Raw genomic sequence first — 24,799 nt, forward strand, 5'->3', positions numbered from 1 at the left:
AGTTGGAGCTACTGATACCAGGCTTTTTCAGGGAAATCCTCCCTGAGGTCCAAAGAGAACACATCCACTTCTGTCCTATGGGCCCTGAATCCACATAAGGAACATCCTTACAGCCCCTCAGCACCCTTTAGATGATGGCTTAGCCTTAACCTACCACCTGCTGGGCAGGAAACCTCGTGCATAAACATACATCTTAAATGATGGTAAATAATTTAATCTCAACCTCCAGCTGTGGGCAAATCCGTCCTGAAAAGCAACGCTGGCTTAGATGGGCTACAGTAGGAAAAATTCTTCTCTCTGGTACAGAGAAGTTTCAGGGTTCAAAGAGAGACATTTGATAAATCTTGTCCCATTTAGCAGATGCCAAAAAGATGCTCCCAACTCCCCTTCCCCTCTCCTGCCTTTGAAATAGGACTCGTTCCTTAAGGAGCAGTCAGGAGGAAAAGGGGTGGCAAGTTGTGATAGCTCCTCAACAGCCTCGGTGATTTAAATATTCCCAGACCCAGCCTACGACAGTCTAAGTGCCCCTCTGTGCTGGTTGGTATCGTTAGAGCAAGCGATGTCCAAACTTACTGATTATGGTTCAGCAAATCCAGTGGATGCCTACTGATCACAGTCCTGGGCCTGCGAAGAAACAAAGACTCCTGCCCTTAAGGAATTTACATCCCAGAAAAGAGAGAAAACATGTATATACAGCTTCTCTTAATTCAGAGTCTTGGCATTTGGGAGCGGAGTGTCTGTCCTGAGCTCCAAAGGGGGGGGTGTAGCCAGCATCTGCAGGGACCGCAGACTCCCTCCTGGAAGAGTCTGTATGTGCACAGAAAGACAGTCAGTCCCTGGCGGGGGTGGGTCTCAAAAGTCAGGCGTGCGGGCCCTACACCTCTGCCAAAGCCAGGGCCCTATTACAGTGGCCGCCCCAGGGGTGGGCAGGGGTGGGGGGCTTGGCCCACAGGTGACACTCTCTTAAACTCAGCTGGGTCCTGGGTACTTCTGACAAATAAGCTTACACGAGAGGGAAAGAGTAAGGGGAAAGGGTCATGGAAACGGCCCTTTCCATGGGAGGTCTGGGAGCATCCTTCATATACTCTCGGGGCAACGAGGATAAAGAATCCTTCAAGCTGGGCCATTTGGGATGGGACGCTGCAAGGGGACCTCCAGACTGGAAGAACCTGCCTGGTCCTGTGACAGTGCTTCACACGCACACACACACCCATCCAGAGGGTGAGAAAGTGCCCTCGATTCTCTGCGGTCTCACTGAGGAAGGCAGGGCATTGTTGTACACCTTCTCAACGAGTGAGTCTCTCAGCCTACAGATGGTCGATTATACAACTGCAAAGTGGACAGTCTGTCCACCTGCCCTTTGCTACTTGGTTGTTCCTTTCAGCCTGTCTTGGCGTCCTCCTCACCCGAGCCTGGAAGCCCTCTGTGGAGGAACCTTGAAGGAGGAATGGAGCCTAACATCCAACAAGTGCTCATTATTGGATGATGTGTCAACAGCTTTCATTTCACTTTTTGTTTTGTTTTGTTTTTTTGTATTTTTGCGGTACGGGGGCCTCTCATTGCCGTGGCCTCTCCCGTTGCGGCGCGCAGGCTCCGGATGCGCAGGCTCAGCGGCCATGGCTCACGGGCCCAGCCGCTCCGCGGCACGTGGGATCCTCCCGGACCGGGGCACGAACCCGTGTCCCCTGCATCGGCAGGCGGACTCTCAACCACTGCGCCACCAGGGAAGCCCTCATTTCACTTTTTTAAAAATGCATCTAATTTTTCTTACATCGGTACTTTTTTACTCTCTATGTGATATGCTCAGTTCACAGAAAAGCTGGATTATACCTGATGAGTATAAACAAGAATCATCATTTAAATTGTCCTCCTTTCCTTTAAGAGTCCTTCGTCCTCCACTGGGGAAGGGAGCTTTGGACACAAACCCACAGAAAAGCCCTTTCAATGCAGTAAACCCTTTAGTGAGATTTCAGCCCTAATGAGAGCCTCTGGTGATATATTCATGTTCTTTGTTGTTTTTCCCACAATTACTCGGGGTGACAACTGCATTCTGTACAGTAGAATATTAACTTCTCACTACTATACTCTACCGGTATTTGAAGAACGGTTTTATTTATTTTTTCCTCTGAGATTAAACATCTTTAAAATATCTTCCTGTTCCATTAAATAATTATAAACTACCTATAATACTTTGAACGACCAGGTTTATTCTCAATAGATGTTGGATATTAACATCCCCAAGGTATTTTGTGAACTACGTAAATAAAGAATGCCTTTACATGTGGGCAACAATTTAATCCTTTCTTGGCATTATCGGATCATTAATAAAGTCATGTGGGTTTCTTGTGTTTTTTTTTTTACAGTCGGCCATTGAGAAGTTAACCCACGATTACCTAAACTTGTTTCACTTCCCACCACTCATTAAGGTAAGGAAGGTTTTTCTTACTGAGAATATGCTACTTTTATTGACATATGTACCAGCCACATCCACACCTAAATTTGCCAATGTCGGAGACCGTTGTTTGAAGTGAAATGTAATCATATCTGTCCAACAAAAGGCCCTTTGAGTGAAGCTGAGGATGTGCATGAATGGAACAACCTTGTTCCCTGCAAGTTGAAACATTAACAATACGGTCATGATAAGAACAACACATGTCACCTTAGTGGCTAGGGGATATAAGTGCTCACATTGTCGGTGAGGACCTCTGGCCTCCCACCTGGCTCGGGAGACCTTTGTCCGACATGGAAGCCACCGAAGGAATTCACACGCTAAGCTCTGGATTGCCACTTGCACTGAGGGGTAGAAGTTTTATTGTTTGAATAACATATTAGTATATTTAACATATTATTTTGAATATAGTCTAAAGGTATACAGCATAGTTTGTTATAAAATTAGTAGATACTTGCAAACAATATACAGAACTCTTCTCATTCACCACCAACTCTGGTTTTCCATCTCTAAGCCCACGAAGATTCATTTGTTCCTCTGCTTGGCCCTCTATCCACAGATGCTCTAGGAACTGCATAATTCTTCTTTGGGATTAGGGTGTAAATATCTTGAGTGTTGTGAAACTCTCAAGGTGAAGTCTCTGTGCATCTCCAGGGACGAAGTGCATTTCTGGGGTAAAATTGCCCAATGCAAGATGCATTGTGAAAAATGTAAGATGGTGTCATTCCGTTTGCAGTGCATGAGACGAATCATTTGGCAAAGTTCTCAAAGGCTTAATATGTCATTTCTCTTGCTTTTAGTAATTGGAATTTGTAGTGTATTCCAAAATAACCAAAAATTAAGCAATAGATTAGAATGGAAAAACTAGTGCTGGGAAATCATCTCCTTTACATGGGAAGTAAAAGTAAAAACACTATGTAGTATAAACAGTGCTTAGTTTTCTGTTTCAGGACTCAGTAGGTGAACCTGAAGAAAATGAGGAAAAAATAGTGAACCTTGAACTTGTTTTTGGTTTTCACTTGAAACCAGGGACTGGCCTACAGGTAAATCATATTTTAAATCCTTTGGATCAATTTCAGTCTAATTTACTCTTTTTCTCTCCTGGAACTGTGTGGTTTTATATACCCCCTACCAGCTGGTAACATGATTCTGAGTAAATTTATAGACTTTATAAAATAGAATTTAATTGAAAGGCTGCCAGCTGCCTCTGTAAGCCAGTCTAGGAATCGTTCTCATTCAGCTGAAGAGCCCTGTGTGAGGCCACCCAAACCCTCAAGGAAACGCACTGCAAACCATGGTGGGCAGTGGGGAGTGTTAAGGTCGGGGGCACGGACACTAGAGTAATTGTTTATGCTTCTTGGCTTCACAGCTTCCTGATTCCAGTTTCTTTGTTTTTTAAGGGGAATCACTTTTTTTTTTTTTTTTTTTGGGACGCCACCAGGGAAGCCCGGGAATCACTTTTATAATATCGAGAGTAGAACAACAGCAAGAATGGAACTGTAGGCAAAATGGAAACCTAGATTATCAACGCTAAATGGGGTGGCAGGACATTTGACCAAATCTCATTCAGTCAGGCTGCTACTTCATGTTATGTTTAGAGTCTGGGCAAATTACGTGGGCTAGGTGTCATATGAATTGGAATCATAATAGGTTTTTGTTACTTTGGATTACTATGAATAGCCAGTAATAGTGATCACGTCTATTAATTGACCACTCGTGTTCCAGGCATACAGGACTCAGATGTAGGTGCTATTTTCCCCCATTTTACAAATAAGGAGACTACGGCTCTGAAAGGCCAATTAACTTGTCCAAGGGTTACATGGCTAGCAAGTAGCAGAAGACAGATCTGACGCAGGCCTCTCTGACCCCAGAACCAAACTCTTAACTACTGCACTATTGGTACCTTTCCTTTGATGCTGCAAAGAGACCTTGTAAAAACAACTCCTCACAACATGAGCCCGTTGCTCTAGGAGAGCTGGTGGGGCTCAGCTGGCCCACCGGCCCTCACTAATTAAACCATGCTTACCCCAGGTCATTCCTGGAACCAGCACTTGGGAATGACTGGAAATTGTTGCAAGGGGTTAGTTTTACCAGGGGCTTCAAAAGATGCTCTTTCTTGGGCTTCCCTGGTGGTGCAGTGGTTAAGAATCCACCTGCCAATGCAGGGGACATGGGTTCGAGCCCTGGTCCGGGAAGATCCCACATGCCGCGGAGCATCTAAGCCCGTGCGCCACAACTACTGAGCCTGTGCTGTAGAGCCCGCGTGCCGCAACTACTGAAGCCCGTGTGCCTAGAGCCCATGCTCCGCAACGAGAGAAGCCATCGCAATGAGAAGCTCGTGCACTGCATCGAAGAGTAGCCTCCGCTCACTGCGACTAGAGAAAGCCCGTGCACAGCAGCAAAAGACCCAACGCAGCCAAGATAAATAAATAATAAAATAAATAAATTTATATTAAAAAAAAAGATGCTCTTTCTAGACACTGGACAGAGTGTTTTACCTGCAACACTGCAGGTATATTGATGCTCTCGCTGAATGGAAATCTTAACCTCCCTTGTTTGGGCCACAGAACTTGGTTGAGTGAAAGCTGCTCTGACTCTAGGTGTCTGGTATAGGAACACTTTTCTTTTCCCTCTGTGAATGGGTCACTGTCTATTCATGCCTGTTGTTAGAAGCAGCTACCAGAAAGGGGGGCAAGAGAGTAAGTTCCTCTCCAACAATAAGCAAGGGCCCTTCCAATCCTGAGATTCTGTAGCTGTGGGCACCCCAGGTCCATCTGATGGTAAATAAATAGCACATTTTAATTTGCCTTTTTGGGGATGTTCAACTCTATGGCACTTTATTTATGAGTACTCTGTGTTTAAACATTTTTATGGCTTGGATGGGGTAAAAGAAGAGGGAAGAATTTTCCTGAAAAAGACTTGTCAAGAGTAATCTCAACCAAGAAAATTATTTTCAATTAACAAAGAAATGACTTGTTAATGTGGAAAACTGAAATAGGTACATAGTTAGTAAAAATCAGAAGCTATAAATGATATTGGAGACCAAATATAGTGGTCTGGTTTTCACCATGATGGTATAGACTTCTTGAGTCGTTGGTTATCCACAAGGCCTAAAGTCATTGCAACTTTCGATTATCTGCTGATCCTTGGTCACCCATGCAGAGTAATAATTTCATCCATTCACTCAGCAGAAATTTACTGAGGACATACTGTGTGTCTGGCTCAATGCTAGATGCTCATAATGCAAAGTAAAAAAGTATAGTACTGCCTTGCAAGGAACCCATAGTTTATGGGAATAGACAAGATCAGTGAATGGTTTTAATACAGAATGATGCAGTTTTTACAACATCACGCACATCATTCAGTGAAATCGCAGTGGATGAGCACTGAAGTGATGTAGAAAGGGGTCAGAAGAGGATCTTGACGTCTTCTTGGTAGAGGTGATACTTGAACTAAAATTTGAAAACCATCAGGAATTATTAGGTAGGGAGAAGACATTGAAGGCGAAAGGAACAGCATGTGCAAAAGCTCAGAAGCCAGGAAAACACAGGCAGCTCTTCTTTGGACTGATTTCTATAGGACCTCACAACTCAACTCAAGCATCGCTCCCCCTGGGGCAACTTTAATATGGAGCAGGTGGAATAGCGTGGGGAGAGTTAAGGCCAGAATGGTGGCTGGAGACCAGAAAAGGAACTGTTTTACGTGCTGAGCTAAGGAGTTTGAAGAGTTTTAAGCAGGGAGTAGAGAGGATTCTATTTGCGTTTTAAAAAGATCTCTCAAAAGCACAGAGAAGGATGAATTGGAAAGGGCTCAGGATAGAGTGATAAAGTCCTGTGTGGGGCAGTGCAGACAACCAGGTGAAAATGGACAAGGAGCTGAGGCTATGCAGTGCCATGGAAGTGCCCTGTGTCCAGGGACACTGAGACGGAACTGATCAGACCGAACTGATCAGACTATGTCACTAGCTGGAGTTGGGGTGATAGGGAGGAGCCAGGACGGCACCCAGTTTCTAAGGTGAGCAGCTGGATAGATGACATTATAATGCAATAGATCAAAAGTGAAATATAGGGCTTCCCTGGTGGCGCAGCGGTTGAGAGTCCGCCTGCTGATGCAGGGGACGCGGGTTCGTGCCCCGGTCCGGGAAGATCCCACATGCCGCGGAATGGCTGGGCCCATGAGCCATGGCGGCTGAGCCTGCGCGTCCGGAACCTGTGCTCTGCAACGGGAGAGGCCACAGCAGTGAGAGGCCCGCGTACCGCAAAAAAAAAAGAGAGTGAAATATACAATGCGGATGTAACACCAAGGTGCTAAAAGAATAAAGAAGTGACGGGAATGGGTGAGGTTAATCAGGAAAAGCTTTTTTTCCTTTTCTTTTAAATTTTTAAAAAGTTTTTGGCCACGCCGCCCGGCTCGCAGGATCTTAGTTCCCCAACCAGGGATTGAACCTGGGCCCTCAGCAGTGAAAGTGCAGAGTCCTGACCACCAGGGAATTCCCAGGAAAAGCTTTTTTTGGAAGGGATGAGTTTAGAATATGGGCTCGAAGAGGCTCATGGTCGTTTGCAAATAATTTTCTGAATATGATGTTTTAAAACTTATGCTTAGAGAGTCCTTCTTTCTGAAGAGCTCAAGTTATTTCATCATGTCATCTCATTTGTCCCCCTTGGCATTTCTGTGAGATACATAAGGCACATGGTATTGTCATCCTTGATTAGAGAAGGTGTGTTACCAGCCTAGGGTAAGAGGACGGAGCTGAGACCAGAAATTACATCTTCATCATCACCTATATATTAAACATATGCTAAGCTCTAATACCTGGCCCAAGATATTTAAGCCATCTGGAAACTTCCACAAAATAATCCTAGAGTAAATTATTGTCCAGGTCTAAACTACCCAATTATGTCAGACTATAACCTAACATTTTGAAATATCTTCTCACAAATGTGCTTTAAATTGAAATTTAAATTCCCCACATGAAAACCTTGTTACCCTGACCCTTCAAGGTAGAACCCAAGAAAAAAGGTCATCCTCAAAATCCCAATTAACTGAGTTCCCATAAGCCCATCTTCACAGAAAAGATGAAGCCTTTACCCCATCTCCATGACTAGAATAAGTTACACGAGAACACTGGGGTTTTGGAAGTTCTCTCCAAACCTGAGTTTGTGTATCAGGGAGATTCGCTTGACCATTTCACCTTTTCTTTTACAATTAAAATGAAAGATATATTCTAACGGCAGCCACTGGGAATAATGTATGACAGTGACTTTATCATGAAAATAGTAGCTATGTTTTCCCATTGCCTCTGAAAAGGACCACCAGTTAGCTAGCACTTAAAATTGGTTTGTTGTTTTAGTAACTGGCCTACTAAGAGGAAACAATGGAAATGTGACCTTATCCACAAATATACAAATATATGTAGAAAATAAAGCCTTTTCTTGTAAGAAAGACCTGTCGACCCTTATGGTCAAAGAATTCAGATTCAATTCTTTTTTTAGCCTCATTTTACAACTAGATGGATTATGGCACATAAGTGAGGTTGATTCACCAGACCAAGGAAAGCCTTTCACGTCTGGGAGCCTGTGCCTGCTCCAGTGGTCCAGAGCACCTGCGTGACCCCCTGCCCATGAACTTAGTCTCTGCTGCCGCCCCCAACCCCTCAGGATGACCAGGCCCTCACCACCAGCACCATATGGAATTCAAGAATTCATCCACAAATGAAACAAACATCCTCTTTCCTTTCCTTTTTTGAGACAACCTGGCAGGGGAAATAATTGGACAAAAGGGTTCCCTGAAAATTTTAATTAATAAGAAGTTAAGAATAAGTTTTACCCATTTACCTGACCCATTTCTAAAGAGTAAAGTTAATTATTAATTTGAATAACAATGTACATTGAGGGAGCCTCCAAGTTGACAGTGGTATTGGCAGAAATTGGGTCTTTCTCAGCTCAAGTTTCCTGGGCGAAGGGCTTGAAATGCTTATGGTAATTATTATTATTTCATACCTCAGCCAGACACTGTGGCAAGTGCTTTGCAAACATTTTTCTGGTGTAATTGTTACCATCCACCCTCATAGGGAGCAGTATCCCTGCAGGCCCAGGAGGAAACTGAGGAGGAGAGAGGAAAAGTTCCTCCCCCAGAGTTCCTACCTGGTTAGGGGCAGGTCCAGCCCAGGGGCTCAACCTTGGTGTCATACTGCTTCTTTTTGAAAAGTATCATCATCCCCCAAAATAGGTGTATTGGTAATAAAAAGGCAAACACCTTTTTTGGTCAGTTAATACTAAACCACCACTATTTTTATTTCATGTGGAAAGTGCCTTGCATTTTGTAATCTAAGGCCTTTGACTCGCTACAGAAGGAAAGCGGCTTCTGGAATCTCAGGCAGCTTCATGCACTCCCCAGGGTGGCGACCACCCTTTTTTATTGAAATATTCAGCTGCATAGAGTTTATTATTATATCTCTTATAAGCTCACCAGTCAGGAACATTGATTCTCAAATTGCCAAGGAATAAACTGTCAACTCACCCGGGAGTTTTCTCACCGAGATCCTTTTGAGACCTTGTGTCATAAAAATTCAAAAGCAGAGTTAGGAGGGAACTCTCTGAGGAGCCGTTCATTCCTTGCGTGTGCTGGACAGTCACAGACTTTTCTCTCGTGTCCTTAGTCCGTTTTCTCCCCAGTGAGGCAAGGAAACCTGATTGAAGCTGGGCTCCCTTGGGTCTAAGTGGATCACCAGCTGTAGAGAAGAGATGAGCTTAGGGGAGAAGCCTGGGAAACGACACCCTGGGTCCAGTGGACCCTTAACCAGAGACTGGCTTCCAGACTCCAGCCACCTCCCTCCAGATGACCATCTCTTGTGATTTCCTTTCGAGAGGCATTTTTGAAGGGGCAAGCGAACCAGGTAGAGAAAATAAGAGGGACATTTGGAAGGGGTGGAAGCAGCACTAACTGGCCCCATCGGAATAGAAGGCTTCTCCGTCCCCCTTGCCTCCCTCCTTACGTCCGTCACTGTTGGCACCTGGCCCCCTTCTCCCACTCCCCACCCGAAGAAATTCAGTCAATAGTTCTGCTTCTCCAATTGTTTAGCTATAGGTTACAAATGCTGCTTTTCACAAATACTTCCCACTTCCTATGGTGCTTTTACGTCTCTATTAGATTGCTTATAAAATGTGGTATTTAATAAACTTAATTGAATCTCCAGGCCCTTTCTCAAAGCACTATAAATATTAAAAACTGCCAAATAGGGCTTTTTTTTCCTATTGTGGAGTTTTTATAAATGGATAGATAAACATGAATAAAATAACAGGGCACAAAGGATTTTGTAAGGAAGTAAAAAGTCAACACCTTTTGTACATTTCGGAAGAACTAAAAGGCAGTGCTTTGCCTTACTTTTTTTTTTTTATTAATTTATTTATTTTTGGCTGTGTTGGGTCTTCGTTTCTGTGCGAGGGCTTTCTCCAGTTGCGGCGAGTGGGGGCCCCTCTCATCGCGGTGCGTGGGCCTCTCACTGTTGTGGCCTCTCCCATTGCGGAGCACAGGCTCCAGACGCGCAAGCTCAGTAGTTGTGGCTCACGGGCTTAGTTGCTCCGCGGCATGTGGGATCTTCCCAGACCAGGGCTCGAATCCGTGCCCCCTGTATTGGCAGGCAGACTCCCAACCACTGCGCCACCAGGGAAGCCCCTGCTTTGCCTTACTTTGATATGTCTTGCGTTTATGACAAATTCAGTGTAGGGAAGTTTATTTCCCATGACCAACTATTTTTGGGGGGAAGGATACATGTACACACACGTGTGTTTGTGTGCCTCAGTATGTAAGCTTGCAGTGGTAGGGTTCTGTAAGAAATACAAATTTTAATTGACAGCAAAGGAGCAAATGCAGTTCGGAATTTGACTACATGACTTACTGCTGATTTTCAATTCGCGTTGGCCATGGGCTTCGTCAAACAGGTCAGGCAGCCTCCTATAGAACTAAAACAAAACTGGGAGAGGCGTCCAGTACATCCTTGCTGATGGGTTGATAGTCATGTGTAGAAATGGCCTGCCAGAAAATGTCTAATAACTGGGGAAACAGCCCTGACTTGTAGTGTTTGCAGCTTTCCATGTCGTCAATACTCCTACCGTGGCCAATTTCAAATTGCCAATGTGACATCACTGAACTTGAAGTTGGGAAGAGATGAAAGCAATCAGCTCATGAGGGCTGTCTCCAGCACAGATTGGATCACTCTTAGTCTTCTTAATCAAGATTATGAATTCCTTTCAAAATCATGAGTAGCAAGGAAGTATACCTGATGAAACATAGGTTTAAATAAATTGCAAACATGTTATTGCTGGTTTCCAGCTATATTAAAATGTGTAGTTAGCTCAGAGAGTGTTCCAGGCTCCCAATGAACCCATTGTTGGCTTAGATCCCCTTGGGTGTCTATTGGCTCATACAGCTACACTGACCACAGTGTATGAATCACAAGTTAGGATTTGAGTTTGTAGGAAGTAAGAATATAATTATACAAACAGGGAAACAGAACTTAAATTTGCCTTTTAAAACGGTTGTAACAGCCATCACTGGCAACTTTATGATGACAGGCGCAGTTGTTGATAATAACAGAGATCTTTGCTTTCAGAAGCAGGTTTTGAAAAGTCTCTGGGAATCACTGTAAGTTCTGCAGAGAGAAGGCCTTGATAACTCACAGTGACTTGTGTATTCTGAACCAAAAATTAGACCTTGGAAATAATCAACTGTAAACGAACAGATTATTTGGAATGAAATTAAAAGCACTATGTTAGGGCTTCCCTGGTGGCGCAGTGGTTGAGAGTCCGCCTGCCAATGCAGGGGACACGGGTTCGTGCCCCGGTCCGGGAAGATCCCACATGCCGCGGAGCAGCTGGGCCCGTGAACCATGGCCGCTGAGCCTGCGCGTCCGGAGCCTGTGCTCCGCAACGGGAGAGGCCACAGCAGTGAGAGGCCCGCGTACCGCAAAAAAAAAAAAAAAAAAAAAGCACTATGTTGGGAAATCAAAGATGTGTGACAACCACATCAACATTAGGATTTGGATTGAGAATAAACAATGCCTGCTAACTAGGACAGTTTAGGTTTTTTTCCCAAAAACTCTATTTCTAAAAAAAAGAAACAAAAATTGTACTTCTTAGAGTCATTTCTGGAGACATGGGAGGTAGGAGGAGGATCTAATAGGTAGAAGAGCTGTTTTTGTATTTTGAAGGTCCTGGGTGAAAGTTTACTTGCAGCCCATTTCCCGGTATTAAAAACATTTAAGCAGTAATTAGGTAAGCGAGACCACTTTCTATATTGGTTAAGAAACCCAGTCTGAGATAGAATAGATTCTTATTTATTCAAAAATCAAGAGGAAGACCTACTATTCTTTTTCTCCAAGATGAATACCTTGTACCTCCCAATTTCAAATACAGTTTAAGAATGAAGAAAGAAAGAAGCCCTTTCCAAACATGTCAACTAACATCTGAACAATGTTTCAGGTAGTCAAGTGTGTGATGCATCGTATGAAAGTGTATCTCACTTGATTCGTTTCACTTTATTTTAACATCATCCCTAAAGTCCTTTTTTCAAGCATAACTCAAATAACAACTCCCCAGAAGGCAACAGAACAACCTTATCTCCACTGGTGTCTGGTTGGCACCAGTCTGCCCTGACCTTAGACACAAGCCATTGTTAAGGGTATAACGCATTTACATATTTTGCAATAAAACATGAGTTATTTGCATTACTGTGTCAAGTTTTATTTGATTCTTTCACCTAAAAATGACTCATTTTCCTTTCTTGTATTTTAAAAACCAACTACTCTAGGCTTGTTTGAGAATAATCAGAAATTGCCCATTTAGCTAGAAGTCATTTTCTTTTCAAAAGGAAAATGTTATTTAATCTTTCAGCTGTTCATTGTGCCATCATAAATACTTTCTTTTCAGCACAGTTGTGGGGACTGAAATGAGCCCACTAATTGCCTCCCATTTCGACTGACATGTGGTGGTTTAGTGGAAAGAGAACACAGCAGGGAGAAGGAAATAGGAGGCTGAGAAAATGAGAGCTAATTATTTTCACTGCCTCATGTCAGGCTCTGTGTCAGCCTTGTTTTTACAAACTGGAAGGTTTAGCACTAAATAAAACAAACTGGCGTCATGTTTTTATATACTGGCAGTGTCATGGAAGCAGCTGCACATCTCAAAGACAATATAATGCCTGCGTTCACATGGACACCATCTGACAGACACTGTGAGCCACGGCTAATGAGGACATCACAGTGGTGCCAAGTGAAAGGTGCTGAATTATGTATGATTCTTCATCAGTACAGCAATAGTCCTGTACATCATTATGAGACATTGTTTTGCTGGAGAGATTAAAACATTCTTAGTTCCAGACCCTGCAACCTATATGCGCTGAAAGAGGTTATTAATGGAATTTTTAGGGAGAGTTTCTTGTGGATTTCTTTTGGGTTGAAAAACAAATCTCGTGGGACAAAGCCGTGATGGGTCACGACACTGTATAGATAAAGAAGAGAAACAAATTAACCATACTTGCATTATCTTCCTTTTAAAGGCAGCATAATAAAATAGAGTGTACCAGGGTTATACATAATGATAAATAACCCAGGTGCTATCTCGGGATGTTCCACTCTCCTGCCTTTAAAACAGCAGGTTTCAGCAGCTGAGCGAGATAATAGCAACGCGTGTAAAGGAGCCTTCGGAGGCCTAAATCATCAACATCTTACTACTTTTAATACCAGCATGACCAACATTTCTATCGTATTTTTATTTCATCTTGTATGACTTCTTACATTTCAAAATAGTCAGTCGCCTGCTATGAGACTGTTTCCCTTTTTTCCCCCCCTCTTGAATCTTAAAAAGTTTATTCTGACCTCTGTATTTTAGATTTTAAAATGTTTCCCCAGTACAGGCCATTTTTTTTTTTAAGGTGGAAGGGCCTCTTTGCTAGAATCCTGGGCATTCTCTGGTGATTTTACTTTTTCTCTGGTCATGGGGAACGGGTAGGGTGGTGATGGGGATTTTAAAAACCAGTGTCCCCTCCATTAGACTGGGCATGCCCAGTGTAGCTAAGTTAGCTTGCTGCAAATCTCTACACTTTCTGAGCCTCAGTCTGCTCATCTGTAACGTGGGGGCAGTGCTATCTATAAGAGGGTAAGCCTGTGGGGATTAAGTAAGAATCTCTAAAAACTTATGCCTAGTGAAAAGAGCCAGACATGTACACATGCATACTACAAAATCCCAATTTTATGAAGTTCTAGAGCAGGCAAAATTAATCTAGGGTGGTAGAAATTGGACCAGTGGATGCCCCCGGTTGTGGAGGAGTTATCAACTGGGAAAGGGCATGAGGGAATTTTCTAGGCTAGTGGAATATCTTACCTGTTTGGGTAATTACATTGGTGTACCCATTTGTTAAAATTAATTGAGCTGTACACTTAAAAATCTGTACACTGGACTTCCCTGGTGGTGCAGTGGTTAAGACTCCGCGCTTCCACTGCTGGGGGCGTGGGTTTGATCCCTGGTTGGGGAAGTTCCGCATGCCTGAGTGGTGTGGCCACAAAAATAAAAAAACTGTACATTTTATTGTGTGCAAATTATACCTCAATAAAAAATACATTTAAAAAATGTTAATGTCTGTAACCTTCAGGTAATGGTCATCTATAGGAGCCTGAAAGCCGAATGTGGAGGTCTGTTTCCTTCTCAAATGTCCTAAATAATCTTGGCCCTAGATTTTTAAAGGTTTATCTATAATGTTCATGTTTGCAATAAAATCTTGGTAGGAAAAAATAAATAGAAAGAGAGGTTGTTGTTTCTGAATTGCCCAGAACTTAAAATAATATTTAAGTATAATTTTTATGCTAACTTCAATCACTTTTTCTATTTAGAAAATTTACCTCTATCTTGACTAGTTCTTTTTTTATTTCTTTTCTTCCTTCCTCCTTTTTTTTTTTTTTTCTTCTTTTTTTTTTCTTTTTATGGAAGGGAGAAGGGATGTGTATGTTTGGCATCCCATGTATTAGCCTGGAACTCCAAAGAATTTTAACAGCTTGCAGAGAATGTAATAATGATTTCTCACAAAGAGATATTTAACTTAGCATTAACTGAGTGTTGTTTAGGATGTTAACTTCACAGTGTAAGAGTTTCTGTTTTACTTGGCCAGTGATCTTAATTCAGAAAATTTTTTCACGTAATTGGCAATGCTGAAGCAGTTCAAACGGAATGCTTTCTCATCCTCCATTAACCACACACTTGCTCCTAAAATTATCCAGGTATTTCAGCAGCTGAAATGGTACATATCCTGGGCACTCAACAGAATTGTCATTTTTTTCATCAGTTTCCAATGCAAAAATTCCCCTCTCCCCAACAGAATCCCATCTGTTTCTTATAGATTTGCACGGAGGGGCAGATTATCTAGCTAGTAGAAAGGTTTGGATAGCTGTTTTTTGCTATTCAGCCTCAGTGAAGAACTTCCCCAAAGGCTGCTGTGTCACTGCCTTTTCCCTATAGATTAGTAACTAGCACTCCCTAGAGATGTGCAAGGTACAAATTTGAAAAGTGGGAATGTCCTCTTGGGTGGGAATCTAGTTATGAAATAAAAAATCCATGGTAGTCAGGACCTGCCCCATGATTTTGCTTGTGCAAACAGATGGGAGAAGGTTGTTTCTGCTTTGGAGAGTGGCCGTCCTGCCTAGCCACAAAGTCTAAGCCAGGACTGGAGGGAAGTGTTTGTGATTCCAGATCCTGGCCCAATCAGTCAAGAAAAGGAGCTTACAAACAGTGGAATGGCACCATATATACTTTTAACAATGATCTTTTTCAATAAAGGAGGGGGAAATGGACTATGGTGGACTTAGTGGAGAGACTCAGTATTTCAGTCTCTGCCGTGGCGTCCTATAAAGGAACTCACCGAGATAATTTGGACTACTCGTTGACTTTGGAAGGCGGAAAGTACTATAATTCTTACTCTTGTTAACCCGTAAGAGGGCAAGTTCAGGATTCAGAAAAGACAGAGGGGAAACCTGCTCTTCATAGCGCAGTGGGCCCCCTTGGTTTAGTTCGGAACCCCACCACCTGCTCTCTGTGTGATCTTGGTCAAATTACGTCATCCCTCTGTGCTTTAGTGTCCTCATCCAAGATGAGGCTCTCCGGCTGTCAGTCACATTTCACAGCCATTGTCCCTCCGGACATCTGCTGGTTTCTGTTGGTAGGGCTGCATCAGGATCTGTTGAAACAGGAAAGGGCAGTATTGGTGTTATCTAATCCATGTATGTAAGAAGATATAAGTTTCTCCGTTCTGCGTATTTCATAAAGGCAGTCTTTGCTGTGTCGCCACTTGGCTGCACCTTCTTTTTTCCAACACTGATCAGTCCCCGGCACCAGTGTCAGTCAGTGCCCTCTGGATCCCCAAACTCCTGCCCAAGGAAGATGCTTTGATCCAGCCTGTCCACTCTGGCCAGGTCCCTATTCTAGACACTCTTTGAACCGTCCTGCCTCACTTACCTTCTCGCCCATTCTCTTAGATGGCTGCTAGATGACGGGCTGGCTGATGTCATAACAGATTGGAGCTCTGTTGGGGACCTGTATTGGTAACAACAGTAATCACTTCTTTGGGGGCTCCAAATCTGGCTCCGGCACAGTGCTGGGTCCTTTATTCACATTATCTCATTGAGTCTAAATACAACCGCCCACTCGTCATTAAAGAACACTAAGATTCAGACAGGTTATATAACTTGCCTGAGGTTGTGGGGAAAGAGGCAAAACTGGGATTCCAGCTCAGGTGGTTGCCCTTTAAACTTGTGATCTTTCGCCTCCTCCCTGTCTTGCTCCCCCAGTAATGGCTCAGTGATGATCCTTTCCTATATTGTTTCCATTTGAATAGGAATTCTCAGCACCTTAAACCAAGTGAGTGAATAACAGAACCACTGCAGACTGCCAGGGGTGAAATCGTTTTGGAAAAGGAGTCCTTCAGGGCTCTCTCAGAATACAGAGCTGTCTGCTTTTGATTTCTGCCTGTCAAGATCAAGAGTTGTTCGCAGACGTTCAAAGTAACTCTTGAATGTTTCCCATTCAGAAATCAATACCCACATTTCTGTCATTCACATCAAGCCAAAATCAATAGGTCACCCTGGTAAAAGTGAATGGTTTTGAAATCAGAGTCTATTCCCGCTATCTGGTCCGTATCACTACCAAGAAACTGAAAAGCTAGCAATTGTGCTTGTAAAATTCTATATTAGGCTCATAAGTATGCACAGTTGTTATTTTCAGTGATATTATTGATGAGTTAATTCATCTTATTCATATGAAAACCATTCCAATGATCCGTTGGTTAAGAGCTCCGTACACTGCGGCATCCCGTCTGCAGTGGGGTCCTGTGGAATTCAATAAGTTGTTTAAGTCCTGGGAGTTGTGGAGAATGCTTTCGGACACCTTTGGCTCACCGAGTAACAGAAATGCCAGGAATACCTTAGGGTAATTTAAAATTGAGCAGAATTTAAAGAATTCCATTACTTTATTTGTAGATTACTTTTCTTAACTAGACAACAATAGAAGCATACATACCCTGAAAATACCCAGGAGTTACATCAGGGCCTTGACATATTAAATTAATAATTTGGGTGAACACTGCATATTTCCTTTCTTTCTCTCCCATCTGTGTAACAATCAATGCCTACTTTTTAATGAATGAATAATGCCCCTCTTATCACTTCTCTGATTATAGCTTTATGGCTTCTGTAGAAGATAGCTTCTTTTATGGTTCAGGTAAAAGGCTTTCTTTCAGCTAAGAGGAAAAGAATTAAAAAAATAAAAGGACTGTAACCCTATATCTAGATCCTGTTTCTCCACATTGGACTTTGAGGAAACAAAGAAGTTGGGGCTTAGGGGAGGACCTGTGACCGCTTGCTTTTTTGGTTGTATCAGCAAAGTCTTCTCTGCTCCTGCTCCTTTAATAGCTGGTCCCATTCTGGAGCTCTGTCAACCATCCAATGAGTCTGTCCTGCCACCCTCCCAGTTGCCCTTCCCTATTAGTATCTCCTCCAACTTTGGAGCCAAGCAGCCTTGTGCCTTTTTTTTTTTTAATTTTATTTTTGGCTGTGTTGGGTCTTCTCTCTAATTGTGGTACGCGGGCTTAGTTGCCCATGGCATGTGGGATCTTAGTTCCCCAACCAGGGATCGAACCCGTGTCCGCTGCATTGGAAGGTGGATTCTTAACCACTGGACCCACCAGGGAAGTCCCCAGCCTTGTGCTTTTCTAATCCCACCTCTACCACTTCTTGGCTAGGAAAACCTAGAAAAATTCCTTAATCTGTCTAAGCCTCATTTTTCTCACTTGCCTGGTGGGAAAATAAAGCTAACTTGCAGGGTCATTATGGATATCAAATAAAAGAGCACAGTGTAAGTACCCAGCAAGATGCCGAAAGCGTAGTAAGCACTCCACAGCCTGGGTTCCCTCCAGTCAGACCCTTCTCCACGCAGAGCTCCCCTGAGCCTGTCCTCGGCAGGGTCTGATTGGGGCCTGAGGTCACGGAGGTGAAGCAGAGGGGATTGGGCATTCGCACCACAATTCAAGGTCTTTTAACTGTGCTTTTGACTAACTTCATTCCAAAACTTGCCAGGCACAAGGAACAGAACTAAGTAAACTTGTCTTTTCTAAGGCTTTTTATTCCAGCTACCGCCTTGAGGAGGCTCTTGCTGTTTCAGAGAAGAGCAGTCATGACTCCAAAGAGTGATTATCCTGCCCAGTTATCTCAGGGCTCACGTTGCCAGGGTAGCAGTGGCTCCAAAACAAAGAAATAGAGAGATTTGTCAATTCTGAGCGACTAATTTGACTTGTGTTAGCCAAGAGCTAGTTTTTCACGTTATTGAATAGACCTTTTCCTTCACTAATTGGCTGTCCATCTTGTGAACGTGGCTGGGCAAAGAGGGGCCCTCCCTTCAGGCCTGGGCCCTTCTTGGTTCTGCAATTCGTCCAGAAGCTTTCCTAAAACATGGGGCGCCCCCAGCTTCCTATTGAAGCCAACAGGTTTTCAGCAGCCCCTTTGTTAGCGTTTTTCCATAATAATTGTGTCCGAGCTTGCTCAGGGAACATTCCAGGTCTGCTTGTGTGAGAGCCTGTTCTGGTTTCAGCATGGAAGGTGGTCAGTGCTTTATCCTTAATCTCTCAGAATGCTTCATTCTTCAAATAATATAAGAAAGAAGATGAATTTATGGTCCAGGGGTCAAATTTGGTGCACAGACATGGGTCTCTTTTTCCTTTTAATTACATACACAGTGTTTATACCCCAACATTTTTATTATTAAATTTTTCATATAAATTTTTCAGCAAAGTTGAAAAAATTTTATAGGAATTCTTGTATACTCAACTCCTAGATTCAAGCATCAGGATCTACTTACTTTACTACAGATCTGTCCCTCCCTCTATCTTCTTAACCATCTATCAATCTTTATTTTTGGATGCATTTCAAAGTAATTTGCAGATACGAGTACACTTCCTCCTAAATACTTCAATATACTAGAGTTCAGTAAGAAATGCACATATCTGAAGTATACATTTGCTGTGTTTTAACAAATGCATATACCTGTATAACCCAAACCACTATCTATAGAGCATTAGCATTTCCAGAAAGTCCCCTCATGCCCCTTCCCAGTCAGTCCCCATCTGCAGAAGCAACCACTTTTCTGAATATTTTCCACTGTAGATTGGTTTTGTCTGTTCTAGAAATTCATGTAAACGGAAGCCTTAGTTTGTTCTTTTTATACAAAATGTCACTTGCTATAATGCTTTTGCGATTTATCCATGTTGTTGCATGCATCAATAATTAGTTCCTTTGTATTGCTGAATATATTCCATTCTATGAAAGTGTTGGTCAACACTTGGCCTGTTTCCAGTTTTTTGGCTATTATGACAAAGCTGCTCAGAGAATACTGTACAAGTCTGTTTTCATTTTACTTGGGTAAATACTTAGGAGTAGAATTTCTGTGTCATAGAGTACATATATGTTTAGTTTTATAATAAATTGCCAAAACTTTTCCCAAAGTGATTTTACCGTTTACACTCCAACCAACAACCCAGTAGCTCCAAATCACAGCCAACATTCGATGTTATCAGTCTTAGCCAGCTGGTATGTATATAGTGGTATCTCATTGTGGTTCTCATTTACATTTCCCTGGTGACTAATGGTGTAGAGCACTCTTTCATTACATCGTGGTTTTACTGAAAATTTAATTAACATACCATCATTTAAAAAATCAAGAGGCTTCATACAAGAATCCAACTTTTCATAAATCATTAAAGGACCTAGCAAGGCTAGACTCATATTCCCACATGGGAGCAATCAACAGAAGCTGAGCGGTGGCTGTCCCTTTAGGGCAGTTGCCCTTTAGATCCCAAGAGTCCCTTAACCCTTCCCCTGACCCCCCACCCCCACCCCAACCCTTGGGCCAGTTATGCATTGCCGTACATCCTCACATTTCCTGTTAAGAAGAAAGGGGGGGCTTCCCTGGTGGCGCAGTGGTTGAGAGTCCGCCTGCCGATGCAGGGGACACGGGTTCATGCCCCGGTCTGGGAGGATCCCACATGCCGTGGAGCGGCTGGGCCCGTGAGCCATGGCCGCTGAGCCTGCGCGTCTGGAGCCTGTGCTCCGCAGCGGGAGAGGCCACGGCAGTGAGAGGCCCGCGTACCGCAAAAAAAAAAAAAAGAAGAAAGGGAGCTATTTCTTGAACCCATGTCATTACCAACACTGGAAAAGTGAAAGGTAGATCCAGAGGGACTTATATTTCAAAAAAAGTGGGAAGACCACATTTCTTTGGGTCAATGGAAAAATATTCCTACAATGTTTAATATGTAAATTAAGTGGGTCCATTTTGAAATATTACAGTTTAAGGCTCTGTAATGAAACTGCCTGGCTTTATTCATTTTTATCTACCTTGCTCATTTAGGATGTGGAGTTTGCAACTCCTATAATAGAACATTTAGATTGATAAATGGTGTCTCAAGACTGCCCCACCTGGGGATTATTTAGATATAGAAAGAGATCTAATTTCATGTCCTTTTATTGATAAAGAAAAAAAAAACACTCCAGTAATACTTCATTTAGAATACGTCATGTGTTATAAAACATTGAGACAAAAAAAAATGGTTTTACTTTCTCAAATTCTATAATTTTTCTTTTAATTCCAGGATTGTAAGTGGAAAATGTATATGGAAATGGATGGGGATGAAATTGCAATAACCTACATCAAAGATGTGACATTCAACACTAACCTACCTGATGCAGAGATTTTAAAGATGACAAAGGTAGAGTTCTATTTACGGCTTAAAAGCTTTTTTGAATTCACAGATATCAAACAAAGACACTAAAATACTGCAGCAGCGTGCTTTTGTGCCTGTGATGCTCATACCAGCTCAGCCTCAAGCTGGCTGTTGAAAGGTACATTGTATTTAGCAGATTGAGATCATAATAGTTTTTTGTTAAAATTCCACTTACACCGTGGGAACTAAAAAGTACTACAAAAAAGTGTTGTTTAATTTTTTTTAACTTTCTTCTACATTTCTTTATGTGTATTCCATCATTTATTAAAGGAAATAAAATGCTAATGATGTAAGTGTTTACCTCGAATTTGGGGTCATTTTCAACTTTTAAAAACTTGTCAGGAGAAAGGCTTTCTTGGTGGTGGTGAATTTCTTGAAGAACTGAGATGAGATTATTCATGAGGCACATGTTGAAGTCTTCGTGGCTTCCTTGGGTTCACACCTGTGAATTCCCGGAGTGGCCAGAGAGCATCTTACTACTACTTTGGGGTCAATGGTACAAGCACGCCCATTAAAACACTGAAGACAGTCTTAGAGAAATGCTTAGCTTCTCTTCAACATGGAAAAATTCAAATCTGTCAATAATACTGAAAAAATACATATAAGACTTCAATTGTAGAAGTTCAGCAACTCAGGTGAATAACCATGATGTCAATAGGACAGTCACCCTAAACGTCACATAGCCATTAACTCTAGTACACTCTTGACTGTGTATTTGGTTTCAGTGAGGAAAATGGGGCTGGCAGCAAAGAGCCATGGTACAAACACAAGTGGGGAAGTGCAAAGAGTCTTCAAAGCCACAGCATTAGACTTGCGAATGTGTTCGCTTCCCAGACATGAGGCTGCTAACCACCCAAGTCCTTTTAATTTAGAAACATACGCATATTCCTTGTTGGATTGCCCTGAGTAACTGGAAGTTATGTTATTTATCACAAAGGTTGTGATCTGCTTTCACCTTTCCCTTATTCTGTTGGGACAGACTGTGTTTTGGTATCTTGGAGACTGGACACACACTTTCTCTTTCCTCCCCACCTGTGCCATCTGTGGTTGCCGCCAGTTGTTAGTGGCTTCAGTGTCACTGAGAAGCAAGTCATTGCCTGATAACGGAAGGAAGTCACTCAGAACAAAAAGAACGGGGTGGAGTTATAAAACAATACAGGTGCTTCTGCTCTAAGGCCATATAGACATTCTAGAGGAACCATATCTTCTGCAAAATCATGCAGCAACGTTAACGGGGCTTATGGGAAAAACAGGATTGGGGCAGGCCGTTCAAAATCTGTAGAACTTTTTAACATCAACAGAAATAATAAAAATCCTCATTAAGGAAGAAAAAAAAAACCAGAGAAGATTGATTCTTGTCACAGGAGAGACTAGAAGTTGACTCCATACCCAGACAAACTTTGTCACAAACCTTCCGTCTGTCCCTCTGAGGGCCCATTCATCTTTCCTAAAAATCATTTACTCTCCTCCGAGAGGCCTACATCCCCCTCTTCCCCTTTCTCTATAAAGATGGCATTTAATCCTGAATTCTTTGAGTTACTCATTTTTCCCTGGGTATCTCCTGTGTATACATGAGGTATACATGTTAATAAAAATCTCTTTGTTTTTCTCTTGATAAAAAAAAAAAAGCCCAGTTAAATCTCTACCACATTTGCTTTGTGCCTATCTCATGGCCAGTCATTTGCAGCCTTAAACCTGGAATGATGGGTTGGGGAGTGGGAAGAAAGTGGAGATTCACTTCTAATAAAGACCATTTTCATCAAACTTAAAATAGGATCCAAGGCATAGGCTTCTTTATTACTCATTTATTTTAATATAGTGGAGAAATGTCTTCCCAGTTTCATTTGTACCTGTAGCATTGCCGGGTAGCCTGATAGCAGGGTGGTTATGAAGCCGCTAAACCAGCCACTGCTTGCACCCAAAAAAGTCACTTTAGGGTCTTCTAAGGTTGTTAAGGCTTTCTCTTAATGGTGAGAAAACTTTCCGCTGAGGCTTCCAGACATTAGCTTGAGTTAATGACCTAATGATTGGATTGAGTGATGTATCGGAAAAGAGAAGATTGTGGGAGACAAGATTAGCTGTTCACAAACATAGGAAAGGATATGTTATGAAACCAAACCCCCAAACATTAGACATTAGCACGTTGTGAGTAATCACATGTGAACCAACATGAGTTTCCTAATAATCTGACATCATGGCTTTCATGATAACCTGAATCACGCCGTTTGCCAGCTGTGTACGGCACAGCCGGCCTCCAAGACACCTGCGCCTGTGGCAGGGCAGGCTGTACGATGGCACTACACCCATCCTAACTTTTGTTTTTTTCAGCCCCCGTTTGTAATGGAGAAGTGGATTATAGGAATAATGGAAAATCAGACTGTAGAATGCACAGTCACATATGAGGTAAGCTTGGCAGGGGGTGGGCACCTGTTGGCTTCACCATCAGTTTCTCCATAGGGATTTATTTGCTCCCTCAGAGTTCTTAAAACTTATTGGAAGAGAAACTACTTAACCAACACGAGTATGGGAAGATCAATACAATTATTCTAACGAAGTGTTGGGAAGGATTGAGAATGGGATACACTTGCCTAGAGATTGAGGTAGTCATTCATTCATTCATCAGTTAATGATTGAGCACCTTCCGCATACCACGTATGCATGTGTGAGGTACTGGGGATACGGAACAGTGACCAAAACAGAGCTCTGCCTTCTTGGTGCTTAGAGTCTAGGGGTGAAGGTAGATCAGCAATTCTTCACAGAGTGCAACTTCTACAACCATAAGGGGGGTCTACTATCAAAACCAGACTCCACATATTTTATATATGGAAAAATAGAAAAACGTATACTTTAGAAAAATGTGCTATTAAAATTAAAATTCATATATTGAGCAAATACCTACCAATGAGTAACGTTCCGTGATTAGGATAGACTAAATCTCTACTCTCTCGAGGCTTATATGTACTCCAGTGGGGGGAGATAGATGATAAATAAGTAATCTCAGAGTGATAAGTGTGAACCAGAAAATAGTGAGACACGGGGCGTTAGATTGGATGGTGAGGGAAGGCTCCTTCTCCGAGGGGGAGGCAACAAGGAACAGCAGAGGAAGGGCAAGTGCAAGTTCCTGAAGCACAGAGGGCGTGACAAGGCTAGAGAGGTGGGCGGGGCCGAGCCTAGAGCCTCCAGAGCCGCAGTGAAGAGCTTGGATTTACTGTAAGCACCGTGGGAAGCCAGTTGGTGTTTTAAGTAGTCTGCTGCTTTAAATGATCTAATTATGTTTTAAAAATCAGCAAGGTCTTCATAGTGGTGGGAAAATCTGCTTCACGAGGTAGAGAAACCCTGGGGGAACGGGGTGGAGGGAAACAGTTACAGCAGAGTCTTGGCACCCATGGAGATATTAGTATGCAGCTACCCTTAATAGGACATACCCTCATTCATTCACTCATTTATTCACCCAAGAAACATTTAATAAGTATTTGCCATGACCTAGGCACTGTAAGAGGGGTTTACACCTGTGTTATCTCATTAACCATGTGCAAATAGTCAAAAATAGGGAGCATTGTCTTCACCTGGCAGCTAGGGAAAACGGGCTCAGAGAGATGAAAGGCGGTCTCGAGGTTTGGGGTAGTCAGTGAGAGTCGGTGGAGTCACACCCAGGTCCTCTGACTGTGAATACAGTTTCCACTCTTCCTGTTCTATCTGTTCCCTTCCTAGCAGTAAGGTGAGGGAAGTCAGCCTGGAGTGGGACTTTGTGCGCTGCTGCATTGGGATGGTCTTCTGAGATGCCAGGGTGTGGCTTTTTAACGTTAGAAATCCAAACCCTGGACAGTCCGCTTATCCAGGGTGACCCGATGCTGGAAGCTAATCAGGACAACGGCAATGATTTATCCTCATCAGCCAGGGTGCACTGCCTGTCAGGGATGAGGCACCTGAGAAAGAGCATTAATTGTCAAAGCGTTGCCTGCAGGGCACAGAACCTAAATAAAAGAAGTTGACTGGTCTTGAGGAACTTGGAATCTGGATTATTCTAGAGCCTGTTGACCA

The 24,799-nt window shown here is 42.8% G+C and overlaps 1 protein-coding gene across 5 annotated transcripts in view; it reads left to right on the top strand.

The window, feature by feature from the left end:
* MAP3K20 (mitogen-activated protein kinase kinase kinase 20) overlaps positions 1 to 24,799 on the top strand; it is a 168,919-nt gene that overhangs the window by 136,787 nt on the left and 7,333 nt on the right. For 4 of the 5 annotated variants that reach the window (XM_024732834.1, XM_024732832.1, XM_024732835.1 and 1 more), the window contains exons 15-18: positions 2,364 to 2,426; positions 3,400 to 3,492; positions 20,627 to 20,743; positions 23,087 to 23,161. In XM_024732834.1, the coding sequence (XP_024588602.1) occupies positions 2,364 to 2,426; positions 3,400 to 3,492; positions 20,627 to 20,743; positions 23,087 to 23,161 (348 nt within the window). The remainder of the gene's footprint in view (positions 1 to 2,363; positions 2,427 to 3,399; positions 3,493 to 20,626; positions 20,744 to 23,086; positions 23,162 to 24,799) is intronic. The other variant, XM_024732833.1, reaches the window with a different exon arrangement.

Source organism: Neophocaena asiaeorientalis, unplaced genomic scaffold (assembly GCF_003031525.2).
Source record: "Neophocaena asiaeorientalis asiaeorientalis breed wild unplaced genomic scaffold, Neophocaena_asiaeorientalis_V1.1 scaffold96, whole genome shotgun sequence".
Classification (NCBI taxonomy): Eukaryota; Metazoa; Chordata; class Mammalia; order Artiodactyla; family Phocoenidae; genus Neophocaena; species Neophocaena asiaeorientalis.